The sequence below is a fragment of the Phocoena sinus genome, chromosome 21 (genome assembly GCF_008692025.1).
Source record: "Phocoena sinus isolate mPhoSin1 chromosome 21, mPhoSin1.pri, whole genome shotgun sequence".
Lineage (NCBI taxonomy): Eukaryota > Metazoa > Chordata > Mammalia > Artiodactyla > Phocoenidae > Phocoena > Phocoena sinus.
This window is the reverse complement of record NC_045783.1, coordinates 14,051,725-14,068,605: the sequence shown is the minus strand read 5'-3', so window position 1 is coordinate 14,068,605 and position 16,881 is coordinate 14,051,725. Positions and strand designations below refer to the sequence as shown.

The 16,881-nt window shown below is 36.6% G+C and overlaps 1 protein-coding gene across 9 annotated transcripts in view; it reads left to right on the top strand.

Moving 5' to 3' along the window:
- SORBS2 (sorbin and SH3 domain containing 2) overlaps positions 1 to 16,881 on the top strand; it is a 319,740-nt gene that overhangs the window by 276,033 nt on the left and 26,826 nt on the right. For 6 of the 9 annotated variants that reach the window (XM_032618493.1, XM_032618491.1, XM_032618492.1 and 3 more), the window contains 4 exons: positions 2,663 to 2,712; positions 5,373 to 5,560; positions 12,042 to 12,130; positions 13,497 to 13,543. In XM_032618493.1, the coding sequence (XP_032474384.1) occupies positions 2,663 to 2,712; positions 5,373 to 5,560; positions 12,042 to 12,130; positions 13,497 to 13,543 (374 nt within the window). Of the gene's footprint in view, positions 1 to 2,662; positions 2,713 to 5,372; positions 5,561 to 7,886; positions 9,468 to 12,041; positions 12,131 to 13,496; positions 13,544 to 16,881 lie in introns of all 9 variants that reach the window. The other 3 variants (XM_032618487.1, XM_032618486.1, XM_032618488.1) reach the window with 1 other exon arrangement.

Below are 16,881 nucleotides of genomic sequence, written 5' to 3'. Positions count from 1 at the left end.
TAATCCTTGGGATAAAAATAGTAGAAACTTAATTCTATGCATTCTGTAATGTTAACAGTAGTGGCAAAAAAAAATCACATAAAGAAGCACTTTGCCGATGGTAAACTGATTTTGCATTATCTCTTAGGGATTGAGAAGGGGGTGCTGTATGTTCTGATAGCATATTAACTATATTATTAACTTCACATCATGGTTTTTCAGTGTTAAAAAATCCTCTGATAAGGTACTGGATTCTGTCTCTAATAACCTTATGTAAAACATTTCTGGTAAAATTTGTAATTGATTAGACATTATCTTAGCTACCATTTATCAATTGCCTAGTATATGCCATGAATAACATACTTTTTAATCCATAAATATAAGTGAGAAGTTGGCATTAATAAGGAACAATTAAGGACTTTTAAGCAAAGTTTAATCACATGATCACATAGCAGAAAGAGCAATTCAGTGTCTGTATTTTATTAACGTGACCTTCATTTAGGTGTGTTAAAATAATGGTAATATGTAAATACTCAGTAGATCATAATAGGCAAAATAACTACCTCCTTTCTGGAGACAATTTCCATTTCAGAATGAGTACTATTCATATACTTATCATACAAGGTTTTCTCTTAGTCATCTATCTAGACTTTTTATTGTTTCCTTATAATTTAATACTGAACCTTTCCTTTGAACACACATCACAATACTGGTTTCAGTTTATTTTAGGTTGTGGAAACCAGCACAAGGAGGAGTAATTGTAGTTTCTTAGCCTAAGTCTAAAACACAATTAATTTATCAGTATAGAGCCTTCACTTCTCACACTATGTTTTAGTTCATATTACAGTATTGTTTAGGCTCATGATTCAAAATCATTTAGCTGGTGATTCAAAATTTCTGATCACTCTAGGGGTATTCTAAGGGTGTTCCACAATGGATACTTTTTGATGGCCAACTGTGGTTTGTGGTTGGATGTCCCATGAAAGCTGTGAGCCACACAGGTGGCAGTGCTCTGAGGCTCTTTGGTGTTGCTCTTCTGCAAACATGTAGAATTAATATTTCAAAATCAGAATATAATTGTCTGGTTTTATTTATTTACTTGTTTGCCATCCTTCTTATTTAGTATTTATCTTTCCACCTTCCCAGTGTCCAATTCAGAGTAGCTGAATAGTTAAAACAGTCATGTAAACTTATCCGATTAGCAGACCAATCTTTTTCTATCTTTATATTTATTGAGAAATTCAGAATCTAAATGTTTTACAGGAACTAAAAGTATTATAATATGCTTTTCTCTGTCTAGAGAAAAGAGAGGGTAATATTCTCTTGCAGAGAGATGCTTTTGTTTCTTTTTGGGCAATTCCATTCTCATTCAGTAAAAATGAAAACATTAGTTAATAGAAGCAATTTTAGAGTTATGCATAAGGGGGATTGTGTGTGTGTGTGTGTGTGTGTGTGTGTGTATGTGTGTGTGTATATACTTGGTAGGCATTTCCCTATACATCTTAGACATCATACATCATACCACAACTACTTTCATCTCAAATTCATATCTAACAGTTTTGTTTAATATCTGTTTCATTGTATTGTTCAGAATGAAGAAGTATGAAAATGGTGTGTACAATAAGCATTTGGAATTATTTATCAATTTGTATCATCTATTTTTCTTTGTCCCTAAAACCATGGATAACTGAGAGCTGATTTTCTGACTAAAATGTTAAAAGTACACTCTTCTAAAAAAAGGTTATATTTTGGTTCATTAAATCATTTATTTTAAACTAACCCTGAACATAACTAATTTCAAAGATATAAATCTGTACCTGATTTAAGAACCAGGTAGTCTAGTTTAATTTCAAACCAAATTCTGTGGTTTTTATTAAAAAGTCATGTCTATGTTAACCAATGAAAGAAGTTCTGCTTACATTTTATGTCTACATAAAAATAACACCTGGCAACATGACAAAAATTTATAAAGAAGGTTATGTTTTATAAGGATTGAAGACTACAAATATTTCTTTAAACATCAAACCATTCCTGTATGTAAGAAATTTCTATTTATAGTCTATTTCTACGTGAAGGAGTGGTTACTGATTTTTCTTTTTCCCCCTCAGGCAATGTTTGATTTATGAATATTTTGAGTTACACAGAGAAGAGCGGTGCTGTACAGTCGACCCTCCATATCTGTGGGTTCCACATTCACAGATTCAACCAACTTAGGGACAAAAATATCCCCCCACAAAACATTCCAGAAATTTCCAAAAAGCAAAACTTGAATTTTCCATGCCAGCAACTATTTCCATAGCATTTACATTGTATTAGGTATTATAAGTAATCTAGAGATAATTTACGCAAGGATGTGGGTAGGTTATATGCAAATAGTACACCATTGTATATGAGGGACTTGAGCATCCTCAGATTTTGATATCCTTGGGGAGGTCCTAGAACCAATTCCCATCAGATACAACAAGGGATGACTGTATATTAGAAGAGGAAGTAGATAAGAAGAAAGTAGAAATTAGGTTGCATGATTTCTCTTCAGGAAAACATTTTTATGCCCAAAATAAATGGTATTTTTAATCTCAATTTTGACAGTATTCTTTTTTAGGATACCTACTATAATGTCCAGGGACAAACAAAATTATGCTATGGTAAAAATTTTCATGGAACTATCTTTCTATCTTAACAGGTCTCCTTGTATCAATCCTCTATAGATAGGAGCCTGGAAAGACCCACTAGGTAAGAGTCTCATTATTATGCAACCAGGATATTCTATATCAGTGGTTTCTTTTTCAGTGAAATAGAAATGAAAAATTATGTATCCCTCATCTTTATTTTAAGCACCATAATTCATGAAGTTGTTTTAACTTGTTTCTGCATCATTTTATATGACCATATTCAAGAATGTATAAAAATTAAGTAAAATAATTCTAGATTCCATTACAGGCTGAGAAATTCTTGCCTTCCCTGTCTCCTCCATACCCAGTTTTCTTCTCCTTAGATAAGTATAATAAACATCTAATTTTCAATATTGTTAGATGATGTGATGATATATTTGAAAAAACTGTAATAAGTTAGAAAAAATTTTATAAATTATGTTCTACATATGTTTGTTCATTATACTCTGACCACACAAATCAGGAATGCTGTTACAACTGATAAATGGGAACTTACTATATACCGGGCATTCTAAGTACAGAAACATACTCAATCCCTAAGATTTTATCTCTAGTAAACTGAAACTTGGGCTCCATAACATACGAAGTTTACACAGTTGGCAAAATAACTTGTAGGTCCTAACTGTGCTAAGAGTCTACCAAGGCAAGTTCTGTTCGTAGGCTTTAAATATCACTCTTACTTTAAACTATTACAGAAGTTCAGACACAGTAGAATAACAATAATGAATAATGCAAACTCCCAGCCATATCATATCATCAACAACAAATATTTATATAACAATAATTTGCCCTTCTACAGATTTCTATCAACATAAATGGAAAAGTAAACTGGGTCCTTTGTACATTGGTTTCATGTGTGCCATTCAACAGCATTAATGTCACTGAGAAAGGAGCTCCCTGAACCCCTTCTTTTATATCTTTTACAATTACGTATGCACCTAAAATGTTTGAATTTTAGTTAGTTCTAATCTGATCTGAGGATTTACGTAGAGACACACAGACACTCATGTGACAGGATAATGACAGCAAAAACATGTCTAGGCGAACATGGGTGTTCTCTTTAGAAGAATGCAGACCAATTCTGAGGTCTGGCTCCACCTCTATACTTGCAAAGCTTGCAGGTTACATTTATTCATTTGTAAAACAGTGACAACAGCACATAGCTCAGCGGTTGCCGTGCATGCTGTGTAAGACAATAATGACAGTAAAGCAAATAGCATACTTCTGGTTCATAGGAGCTGGTGTGCTGTTGCTGCTGGTGGTGGTGGAATTTTATCTAATGATTTGACAGACAGCATGCTATGTGAGGTATATATTCGTTCACTAATGTTTGTCTTAAATGATATTACACTCAGATCCAGAACCATGATATAAAGTCCCTGCCCTTACAAACTGTCGACACCTTTTAATACAACCAGGTAAAAGGACTCTAATAGTTTATTTGATGATCAGATTATTGGTCATTCATTATTTAAACAGGAAAACGTTGGAATTGCAGTGTAAGTTTTTTAAAGCTAAGATTATTAGGAAAAGCCATAGGGAAAGCTCGAGGTAAGAAAAATTGGTCTTACCAGATCTTCTTTTTTCCAATCCTTTCCTCCATTTTGGCATCCCTCCTCCAGATATATTCATGTTGTTGCAACTGTTCTGTATAGAGAAAAGATGTATGGTACAAATCCTAACACTGAATTGTCAGTAACAAAATATTACACTAACAGGAGAATTTTTACTTTAAAAGGTGATTATGTTCATACAAAAACCTGTACGTGAATGTTTATAGTAGCTTTATTCATAACTGCCAAAACTTGGAAGCAAACCAAGGTGTCCTTCAATAGGTGAATGGATAAACAAACTGTGGTACATCCATATAATGGAATATTATTCAACAATAAAAAGAAATGTGCTATCCAGCGACAAAAGGACATGGAGGAACCTTAAGAGCACGTTGCTAATGAAAGAAGCCAATCTAAAAAGGGTACATACTGTTGGTTCCAAATATATGACATTCTGGGAAAGGTAAAACTAGAGACAGTAAAAAGATCAGTGATCACCAGGTGTTCACAGGGAGGGAGGGATGAAGGGGTAGAGCACAGGGGACTTTTATGGCAATGACACTACTCTATATTATACAGTAATGAGGGACACATGTCATCATACATTTTTCAAACCCATAGGATGTTCAACAGAAAACATGAACCCTAATATGAACAATGGACTTTAATTACATTTAATGATAATATATTGATATGATTCATCAAATGTAAGAAATGTACCACACTAATAGAAGATGTCAATAACAGGAGAAAATGTGTGCAAGGGAAAGGGAGTATATGGGAACTCTCTCTGTACTTTCCAATCAATTTTTCTGTAAACATAAAACTGCTCTAAAAGATTTTAAGATTAAAAAAAAAAACTGCTCTAAAAAAATTAAGTCTAGGAAGTCCTAGCCACAGCAATCAAACAAGAAAAAGAAATAAAAGAAATACAAATTGAAAAGGAAGATGTGAAACTGTCACTGTTTGCAGATGAGTCTATTAACTTTCAAAGAGGTGATTATAAAGAAATAGTTTTTAATATCAAGGAATGAATTCCTAAGAATGCAGTTTGGGGGATGGGAGATAAGAGGCATACCATGGCCACCAGCACCTTCCACTAGTCTTTCTGATTCAAAGTTGAACCCCCTGCAACACCAACCAAACTGAAGCTGATTCCTTCTTTCAGTTCTGCAAGCATGGCCAGTGACTTCAGGAAAAGGAGGAAGAGCGAGCCTGCGGTGGGGCAGCCGAGGGGCCTGGGGGATCCAACTGCAAGCAGAACTAGCCCAGGTCGAGCAGACCTCCCAGGATCAAGCTCCACCCTGACAAAGTCCTTCATTAGTTCTTCTCCTTCTTCCCCATCAAGGGCAAAAGGTGAGCAGCAATAAATGACATATAAACAATTTACTAGTTTAAGTTTTAACTATGGGAGAGCTGGTCCAATGGTAACTACCCAGAAATAGTTAGCATGTAAATAGTGTCTTAGATAAAATATAGTTTCAGAAAAATAGCTTTCTTTATACACAGACTAAATCAGGATGGTGAACCATTTGAGTGGCTTAAAGGACTCTTATCATCTGTTAATGCTTTCTTTCTTCAAATATATTGTGTATGTTTTCTGGAACAAATTTAAGGTATGAAATATTGTATTGTCAGGCTATTAAAAGATTACAGTTCCAAACATTTGCATATTGTCAACATTTTCTAATGTTACTACAACTAGAAAAATTAATCAGATATATAGAATAGAAACTAGAAGTAGCAACAGAGAACGTTGTTGCCTAAAACGTAAATTGGTTTTGGATTTTTTAAATTATTTAATTCTAGACAAAAGTTTGTCTAACCTATGAAAGTTGTTTCTTTAATCACTTGCTTTATATTTTGGTCAATATCCATACATACAGTAGAATATCCATGTTCTGCATGTAACATAGTGTTCAATTCAAAACAGTCCACTAGTAAGAACTAACTGGTTTCAGGCCATAATTGTAAAGTTTAGATAACACCAAGCCAATTTTCTGTATGGCCTGTCTCCTCTCTTGAAATTTAGTGAATTGTGTTGAAAGGAAGATGTCACTCCTTCAAGTCTCTGTTTAGTTACACATTACTGCAGCTGTAACAGGAATATTCCCAAAATAGAGACCTAGGAATGAACCAGTATCCATAGGTACCTAGGATTTGGGTACTCAGGGTCTCCTCCAATCCTCTGGGGTTGAAACATAAGAGAGAAGAAATTTGAAGTGTGTGAAGAAAGTGAGTTGTAACTGAAGTTTCCATAAAGTAGCAGAGATTCAGCTACACATATTGAATGTAGGCACTGAAAGTGTTGCCACATGAAATTAAAGCTAAGAATTAGCTGGTCTGTGTGCAAAAGATTTGATGATTGGGCTCTGGATAGGCAGGAGGTGCTAGCTCTTGTCCCTGGCCTAGTAAAGCTGTGACTACTTACTGGGAGATTCACAGGGAGGGATCCCCTTTCACTATACCATTCCTCAAATTAACAGAAGTACCCGTATTAGATTCTACTCATTTATATAAACAAATACCCCAAGGAAACCAGGTCATGAAATGCCATTGACTCATTATGCTTGGATACCACCCAAAAGTTAAAAGGGTTCTGATTAATTTAGATATTTGTTTTTATCCTAGGGGGTGTTAAGTCAACTTCCTTTCTCAAATACTACACAGCTACTTAATGTGCTTATCACTTTTGAAGAATTTGGAGAAGGCAGGAGCTGTCAATAGAGCTGTTTTCCTCCACTAGGCTTGTTTCTAAGAAGAAAATGTCCCATCAGATGTAATTTGGCCTCTCATTTATTAATTAACTCAGCAACACAAAAGAAAAGACTATTTCCATAGATATTCGAAATTGATGTCAGGGTTAGCTCTACATTATTATATTGCAAATGGTTTTTTAAAAAGACGCTTCCTGGAAAAAAGCAAGTGCATTTAACTGTGATGAAAGTTTTACATTATACCCAGTTATCCTTATGGGAAACTGCCTAATAAGAGGTTGAAGTGAGAGAAATTAAGGAGGTAAATTCATTTGTTTAAAGAGTTGCTAGTTGGGTTTTTTCTTAGAAAAATATTAGCAGCAATAGTTCACAGCAACTGAACTTGATTTTGCAATTTGGGAAAGTATTTTGTCTTATAGCTTTTTCTACCTAATGCCCATGAAAAATTATTTGATACGGTTATGGAAGTATTAATTAAATGTAAATTTATAAGTTACTCTTTACCTCTTTATTATTATAAATCAAATAAGCTTCAAATCCTGACCCTATTAAGATGTTTAAATCTATAGCATTTTTGGTATTAATTACAAAACCTTTAAGTCACTACCAGGTCATGCTATTAGCTTACAAGGCACTACTGGATTTTTGAATACCATATTTGCAGAAAGATGGATGAAATATGCAATAGAAATAGGCATATTAGCGACACCAGTTACTTTTTATACATGGTTTTGTTAACTATCATCTGCAAAGCTACATTGATTGCCAAAGCATTGCCTTGCTTTAGAATTAGGCTTTTTTCTCTAAAGTTGAAGCTACACGTATAACAATCAGTGTCTAGATTAAACTCCACTAACTGCTTTCTCTTTGCTGTGCTATCTGATGCTAACTGACATGCTCTCCTCTTTATGAGCCTTTTAACTTCTCCAACGTCTCTCTTCCACCACGCTGCCCTGGAATAAAAGGTGGGGACGATAGCAAAATTTGTCCATCCCTTTGCAGTTACTCAGGGCTCAACGGCAACCCCTCCCATGAGTTAGATTACTGTAACACTTACAGACAGCATTTGGACATCCCACATGACTCGCAGAGGGCCATTACTTTCAAAAATGGCTGGCAAATGGCCCGGCAAAACGCAGAGATCTGGAGCAGCACTGAAGAAACGGTTTCCCCCAAAATCAAATCCCGTAGCTGTGATGACCTTTTAAACGATGACTGCGATAGTTTTCCTGATCCGAAAGCCAAGTCAGAAAGTATGGGTTCTCTGTTATGTGAAGAGGACTCCAAGGAGAGCTGCCCCGTAACATGGGCTTCCCCCTACATCCAGGAGGGCCACAGTAATAGCAGATCAAGGCTCCGACACAGATCAGCCCACGATGCCCCAGGGTTCCTAAAATTGTACAAGAAAATGCACCGCATCAACCGCAAGGATTTAATGAATTCAGAGGTGATTTGCTCTGTAAAGTCAAGAATAATGCAGTACGAAAAGGAGCAGCAACACAAGGCTCTGCTCCATGGATGCAGCCAGTCCTCCACTGAGGAGGTGCCCAGGGACATGGTCCCCACCCGCATTTCTGAATTTGAAAAGTTGATTCAGAAGTCAAAATCCATGCCAAATTTAGGAGATGAAATGTTATCTCCTGTAACCCTAGAACCACAACAAAATGGTTTATGTCCCCAAAGGCGATTTTCCATTGAGTCTTTGCTGGAGGAAGAAAATCAAAGTAGACACCCTTCTCAGGTACAACGAAGCTACAAGTCTAAAACCCTGGTGCCCATCCACATTGAAGTCACCAGTGATGTGCAGCCCAGAACCCATCTGGACTTTTCTGATAGTGACCAGGATGGAGTCGTGTCTGACCACAGTGATTACCTTCATGTAGAAGGATCGTCCTTTTGCAGTGAGAGTGACTTTGATCACTTTTCTTTCACATCCTCTGAAAGTTTTTATGGATCCAGCCACCATCACCACCACCATCACCACCACCATCACCGGCACCTCATCAGCTCCTGCAAAGGCAGATGCCCTGCCTCCTATACTCGATTTACAACAATGTTAAAACATGAAAGAGCTAAACACGAAAATACTGAAGAGCCCAGAAGACAAGAAACGGACCCTGGCCTTTCTAAACTGGCATTTCTAGTCAGTCCCGTGCCTTTCCGGAGGAAAAAAAATTCAACTCCCAAAAAACAGATGGAAAAGGCAAAATGTAAAACATCTGTATTTGAGGCTCTGGACTCTGCCCTTAAAGACATTTGTGACCAAATTAAGGCTGAAAAGAGAAGGGGAAGTTTGCCAGACAACAGTATACTGCACCGTCTTATCAGTGAACTGCTGCCAGATATTCCAGAAAGGAATTCATCACTCAAAGCTCTAAAAAGGAGCCCCATGCACCAGCCTTTCCACCCACCATCTCAAGAAGGTGCTATTCATTGTCCACTGTACCAGAACGATTGTGGGAGAATGCCTCACAGTGCCTCCTTCCAAGACGACACCAACAACAACTACCACCACCAAGACCACGACAGTGCACTGGGCCTCCAAGGTGGATCAACTTTTCTATCTTTTCCCTTGTGGTTCAGATGCCCACCCTCCAGCTCTTTCATTTTCCATTCCTACATTCATCATTCTTGAGCTGTGAGACCACTTGGATTCATTATGCATTGTGAAGCAAATGCTTGTTGTGCAAACGTGCCTCACTGAATAGTTCTCATTTGCTCATGGGATATCTGGACTTGATGTGTGGCTTAAAGTAATCATCAATTCACAAAAATTTACTCATTCAGAATCGAAAGGGAAAACCATTTTGTAGCTTGATGTTAGTGTTGAAACAACTGTTACATAGAAACAACCAATTAAACTTATTTTACCAATTTAAAAGAACTTCAAGGCAAAAATCATAATTGAGTATCAGTATCCTTAAGAAACTGACAACTTTGCATTAGCTCTTTTTTTGTTGGAAAATGAATCAAAACCAATAGTTTAACAGTCTTTTCCTTGATTCTTATATTAACTTTATAGTCATTCATTCAATAAATAATTTGCTGACATCCTATATAGAAGATACTAAATCAAAACACTCAGGAAACAAACCAAAATATGTAATATAGTAATTGATTGGCGATTAAAAGAGAATAGGACTTGTTTAATAACTTTCTCCATTTAAAAGATACAATTGGGATAAAATTTTTGTGAATATATCTTTAAGCTCTCTATATATGTCTCATTTCCATCATTCATTGTATTCATTTTCTCTTCCCTTCCATTATTTAATTAATTTATTTTCTATTTCTGCTAAAACAACCCTATACTGACATTTGAATTAGACTATTTAGGATAAAAGTGACTCTCGACTTCATTTTCATAGATGGATTATTCCTTAAAGTGGAACACAAGGACAAATAGCAATTCAAATACAGAGGACATTTTTTCAGGTTTACGTTACTGAAAAACACAGGATGTTTTGATATTTTTATCCAATTCTTTTCATTAATGCTTAAAGTGCATCTGTTTACTGTGTAAATTTTAGGAAGCTGGAATGAGTATTCCAGGCTGAAACTTGGATTGTCAAGAGAGTTTTCTATGCACCAGACACTGCAAAGTGCTTTACATACATTATCTACTTGAGTATCAAGTAGATAGATAGATATTAGTAGATAGATATTATTGTAAATACTGTTTTACAGTGGAGGAAATCAATACCCAAAGAGGACAAGAAATCTGACCAAAGTCATACAGACAGTAGGTAGCAGAAACAAGATTCAAACTCATGTAATTCAGAATTTGTAGCATAGAATATAATCTCTATAGGCAAAAAAGAGACATAATTCAGATGTCATATTAATGTACTATATATAGCCCAATTGTTAGTTACCATTGCACACATTTGTTTATCTTATTAGTATTATCTTTGCTTTCATTTATACTATACGACATGCTTCAAAACAGTAAATTCAAATTTTCTAAATCAATGCCAACAATCTGAAATTTTCACTGATTGAGACATGTCATAACCTAATGTTTTAGTAAATTAGCTACTTTTCCAGTTATTCAATATCAGTTACATTTCCATGTATAAGGCATGCGATATAAGATACCATTAATAGATACTTGCAATCATTATTTTATAATGTAATTAACCATGTATATTGTGTTTTAAGGTGAACAAAAACAATGCAATAGTTGATAAGTAATTTGGCAACCAATGCAACACATTCTGTTTAGAAAATTTTTATCCCTTTGTTTATTGGAATAGATATTCACTTTCTAATAAGATAGTTGAGCACAAAGGAAGGCAATAGGTAACAGCCTTTTAAGCCTTAAGCTTTAAGATGCCATCTTCAGACTCAATAAGTAATTAAAAACAGAGAGGGCTTCCCTGGTGGCGCGATGGTTGAGAGTCCGCCTGCCAATGCAGGGGACACAGGTTCGTGCCCCGGTCCGGGAAGATCCCACATGCCGCGGAGCGGCTGGGCCCGTGAGCCATGGCCGCTGAGCCTGCGCGTCCGGAGCCTGTGCCCCGCAACGGGAGAGGCCACAGCAGTGAGAGGCCCGCGTACCGCAAAAAAATAAAAAAAATAAAAAAATAGAAACAGAGAGAAAGAGGGAAGAGAATGGCCATGACATAGTTCTGTCATCATCATACTTTATTTTTCTCTCTTTTTCATTACCATGTTCTTAAATTAAGTCGTTGCTACCTTCTCCATCTTCTCCAGGCCCTATCATAGTAATTATAAACTAGTGGCAAAAAGAATAGAAATAGAAAGTATTAAATCTTTGAAGTGAACAATCCCTATAACTGCAAATTGTCTATACCAGGTGCTACAGTATAATTATATCAGCAATGTTACAATTATATTTATATTTATGATTATAATACTTCTGCAATCTTGTATTGCAGAAAAAGGAAAAAATGGGAGAATATCCATTTTTCCTCTTAAAATGCTCTGTTTTTGTCTTATATCACAACTTTACAATTACCCATGAGTTTCAGACCCATGTGTTCCATTGCAGTGTCTCTCCAGATGTGAAGGGTAAATAGTTGCCACCAGGAAAAATGGCTAAACAAGTCTGCCTTTGATTAAGTGGAATCTCACTCTGGCCCTGTCCTTTCCAATAGACCGTGAGTCCCCTAGAAGTTACACATCCATGCTGACCGATTTGGGGAGAAGTGTACCAAGGGAAAGAAGAGGAACTCCAGAAAAAGAGGTAGTCTTTTTAGTATCATTTGAGTCTTTTTCACCAATATACTTGATAAAGCACTTGCCAGCCGAAGTTACCTCCAAAACCAGTAAAGAACCCAGATTAAAAACACAAAAGTGATGGCAGAGAAACTAGAAACAGTTTTCCCTGGAGCCCGAGCAAAGGACTTGAAGCCAGCTGCATTCTGACCCTAGCGGCAGGTCTCCCCCAGTTGTAGTCCAGTTTGACAGTGACTCTCTGAATCTTGACCTGACACCCATAAATTAAAGAGTCTTGAGCTGGGCCACCCCTTGGAGGAAGAAGGTTTCCCCTGTACAAATTTCTGGCCCAGTGATGTAGGGGACAGCCCTAGGTCAGCCGTGCTGCCAATCAATACAAATTCTATAGAAACAATTTTTGCTGGCCTGCTTTTGTTAGAGAGGATCCTTGAAAAAAAAAAAAACACTGCCCCTGAGAACCACCTACCTACTGGCTCTTGTCCATGGTCCTGAGCCAGGGCTGGAGGTCTGGCTTGTACTTTCTTGGAGCCATGAAGGTTTGATAGAAACTGAAGGCTGGTCTTGGACTGGCAGGCACTCTAGAAAGTTCTCTACAGGTGTCTGACATAGTCCAGGGCCTGTGGACCCCCAAAGAAGTCAGAAATGATCCAGGTTGCCCAAAGTTCACCAGAGTCACAGGGAAAGAGTGAGGTGAGGGGATTATTGGAATCAGAGAGGAAGTAGCTACAGGTGGCCCAGGCAGATCTGTGGGCCCCGAAGCTTGAGTGTGGGCACAAGTCACATTGTATCACGACTCAAAGATAAGCAGCTGGTTTACTGTGTGCTGAAGAATTTCTGAACTCTCCAGGGAATATAAAATGACCAGCCTATACTTTTGGCCGCTAACGAGCCTCTCAGTGATAAGTGGGCTAATATTTCTTTGCTACTATGTCAATTAGTATTTAGTAAAAGGGGTAATGACTTCCCTCATGACTTTCTCCAGTCCTTTTATTATGATTCAGAAGTTGTGTCAATACTTAGGACATACAGCAATTGACCTCCCACAATTATCCCAGGAAAAGCCAAAATTATACCTAGGACTGAATCCTCTGCAGGCATTTTAGTCCCCTTTTATGGCATTCATTTACCTTAGTTCCTAAGATGAAATATGATATTCAATAGTTAGGGTGAATAAGTCATCTGTTACATTCCTGTTGTAGTTTAAATATCTAAATAAAGAACTAATTGATTTATTTATAAATTGCATAAATGATTTAAATTGTATATGTTTAATCATTCCTTGAGGTTTCATTTCTCTTTAATTCACGTGAAACTGCTTTTTTATAAGAAATCCATAATTTTAAGTTAGCGCTAACCATTTCCTTCATTTTCAGAAATTGCCTGCAAAAGCTGTTTACGATTTTAAGGCTCAGACATCCAAGTAAGTAAGATAAGTGTTCATCATATGATTTAAGTTGACTTTAAATACATTAATAATACTTTGAAAGACAAATATTGCACTGGGATGTGTTACAAATAAGACCTAATTCCCAATTCAGCAATCTACTCTAATTAAATGGTTCCTTCTGAATTGATTGGGATGTGGGTAATTTTATTTTCATTTTGAGTTTAGTTGAGAAACATTGAGTTTTAAATTACACCAAGCGCATTAGAGCACAATGAGTTCAAAAGGATAGGAAAAAAAAAATGAAATTAAGGATCTTTGTTTCTACAATTTTCATGTGGAGAATGAAGTAAAAATAAATTGTTGGGGGAGTAACACTTAACTGGAGAATTTTATATCATTTATTTATCCAACTATATTCAGGATAGTTTGTGGTTAAAGACTAGAATTGTTTATGAAGATACCTGGAGTAAAATCTCCATTTCTCAATACTTAGAGCTTAGAGACTCTGAGCACAGTTCTATCCTGTGGTCTTTTGATGTTGGTGTTTTCATACACCTGTGTCGTAATTTTTTTACCTTTTTTTTTAGGAATTTGTTCATCAGGTGAGCATAGGGTTGAGGAAGGCTAGTACTAAGCACATAAGGAGGCTTAAATAGGAGTGAGTTTTCCAGCTCTGTTATGGCCCATGTCACAGACCTTACTTAAGAAACTTTGGTCTCCATTAGAATTCAAGATATTGGCATTAAATTATACCGGTGCTGTTTAGCTGAATATATATACAATAACCAAAGCATTTATTCATATAAATGCATATTATATGAATTAATAGTTAAAGAATCTATCTCTGGCAGAAGACATAAAAAATAAAATCACTCAGAATTTGGGAATTAAATTAACTAAATAAGAAAATTCTCTTTAGAAGTGAAGATGTCAAACATGGCTTAAATCTGGGGTTAAAAAAATCCTGAAGGAAAGCTTACAACTTTTTTTGATGAGATAAGTAACATCTGCTCTGTTTCTACTACACTATGGTCCTAGCTACTGTTCTTTGGATATGGTGTGATAATTTGTACAAGGCATGTCAGTTTTATAAAATAATGACATAAAACATGTAAATTTCATTTCTTCTTTGTGACAATCAACCAAAAGTGTCCTTAGATGTATGAAGCCCTGAGGAATAACAGGGCATATAAAATATGCCCAGGGCTCACAGGCTTTTTGAGAAACCTTAATTAGAAACAAGCATTGAAAGAAAGATGAGGTACAGTGCAGAGGAGAGGTGTTTATGGTGTTGACTCTGTCACTGGATTGCATTTGCTCCAAGTGCCCAGCCCCTCACCCTCCTCCAAGACCACATCCTCATTGTGAATGTCTGACATTGGCAAAGGTTCAGGAAAACCCACTCTCCCACACGCTGCCCGTGGGAGTGTAAATGACACAGCTGTTCTGAAGGGCTGTTTGCACCATCCCACTTTCACAAAGGTCTTCCTCAACCAACGAAATCTAATTGTATTATAAGCCTCCAGAGAAGTGAACTGAACAATCACCCATGGAAACCATCCCATAATTTTAGTAAGAAAAAAAAATGTTTCCTCCATACCATCAATAAATTTATCTGATTGCAGCTTAATCACACTCCTCTTGTTCTGTTCTCAGGAGACGTAAAGAGCGGTTGTCTGTCAGCCCCAATGTAGTCATGTACCTGACACAAAAATCAAGGTTATGGATGACTCATGCAGCTTTAAAAAAAAGGTTCACAGGGCTTCCCTGGTGGTGCAGTGGTTGGGAGTCCACCTGCTGATGCAGGGCACACAGGTTCGTGCCCCGGTCCGGGAAGATCCCACATGCCGCGGAGCGGCTGGGCCCGTGAGCCATGGCCGCTGAGCCTGCGCGTCCGGAGCCTGTGCTCCGCAGCAGGAGAGGCCACAACAGTGAGAGGCCCACATACCGCCAAAAAAAAAAAAAAAAAGGTTCACACACCCAGAGAGCACTGAAAGTTTCAGGAGGACCAGCCACATTTTTAAGTCATTTCAATCATTAGCTAGATGTGAGGGTTATCAGACATTTGGTCCTAAAAATGTCCATGAACATATTTGGCTCATGCCAAATTGTTTTGGACAGGACCAAATATCAAGGACCTTTTCATGTGGACCAAATGTCTCATGGACATTTTGGGCAGGAGAAAATGTCCTGCAAGAGATGTGAGTGCTTTTTGTGCCTAATATCTTACAAACAAGAGACAGATATCTCTGTTTCAAATAATTATCTGTTTTAAAAGCTGTTTTTCTTTACCTAACACAAGAAAGTTTAATTTTCAAAAAGACAACTAAGTAACTCACCAAACATAATGTCTCAACTGTTAAGGAGGAAAACGAGATAAAATGCTATTCCCAAAGGTTGTCAGTGGCCACTGTTCAAAGCTGGTAGGCGCTGGTTGGAGCAAACTGGTCAAAATGGGACTCTTAGAAATTCTAGTTCTGAGATAAGACGAACATAATTTTGAAAACTGGAGGGTGAGATCACTGTCCTTTTTTCTAGACGACTTCAAAAATTTAAAGACAAGTCTTTACACATAGAAAAGATATCTTTTCACACTTAAAAAAATATAAATAAGAGACAACTAATTATTTTTCTTTTAAGCTAAGCTTCCTACTCTCATTTCCAGAAATAAAACATACCTGGTATAAATAAAGCAGTTGGTTTGTAAACATTAAACATTTGGGGTTTTATTTTCTACATTAGGCACTTGCATAAAAGAGGGAAGTACTGTATTTGAATGTCAGGCCCTGTGAATCTTGTTTGCTTTTAGGGTTACTGAAAATTTAACACAGATTCAATGTGAAAGTTTTAGCACTTCTAAATGGGTAATAATTCTTTTTACTATGCAACTTTTTTTCAATTAATTCTTTTAATCAACATGAAATATTCTACATCTGATATGAACCTCTCTCCATTATGTACTCTGCACACATAAATGATCCAACTCAAGATTCTGAACAAAGCAACGCAGAAGATTTGGGAGTGGGAAGGCAGATGTGTGTGAAAATGGGGCTCTTGGCAAAAGATCTGAAATAGGTACCCTCCAATGAGACATAATTGTGGAGGCAAAATAACACTGAGACACAATTACCTGGGGGATGAAGCCATGAAAACCTGAAGCAGTGAGGGTGAGAATTTAGGTGTGAATTATTTATGATGACTAATGTCTTTATAACTTAAAATTAAATACTCCAATTTACGTACTGTCTCCTTAGAAACAGCCCAAATGGAAAAGCATAGTTAGTTTCTTGAAAATATTTTTCTATTTAAAAAACAAAAGATATATAAGCGGTTACAAGTCATCTGTGCATGTCTTTGCACTTGAAACACGT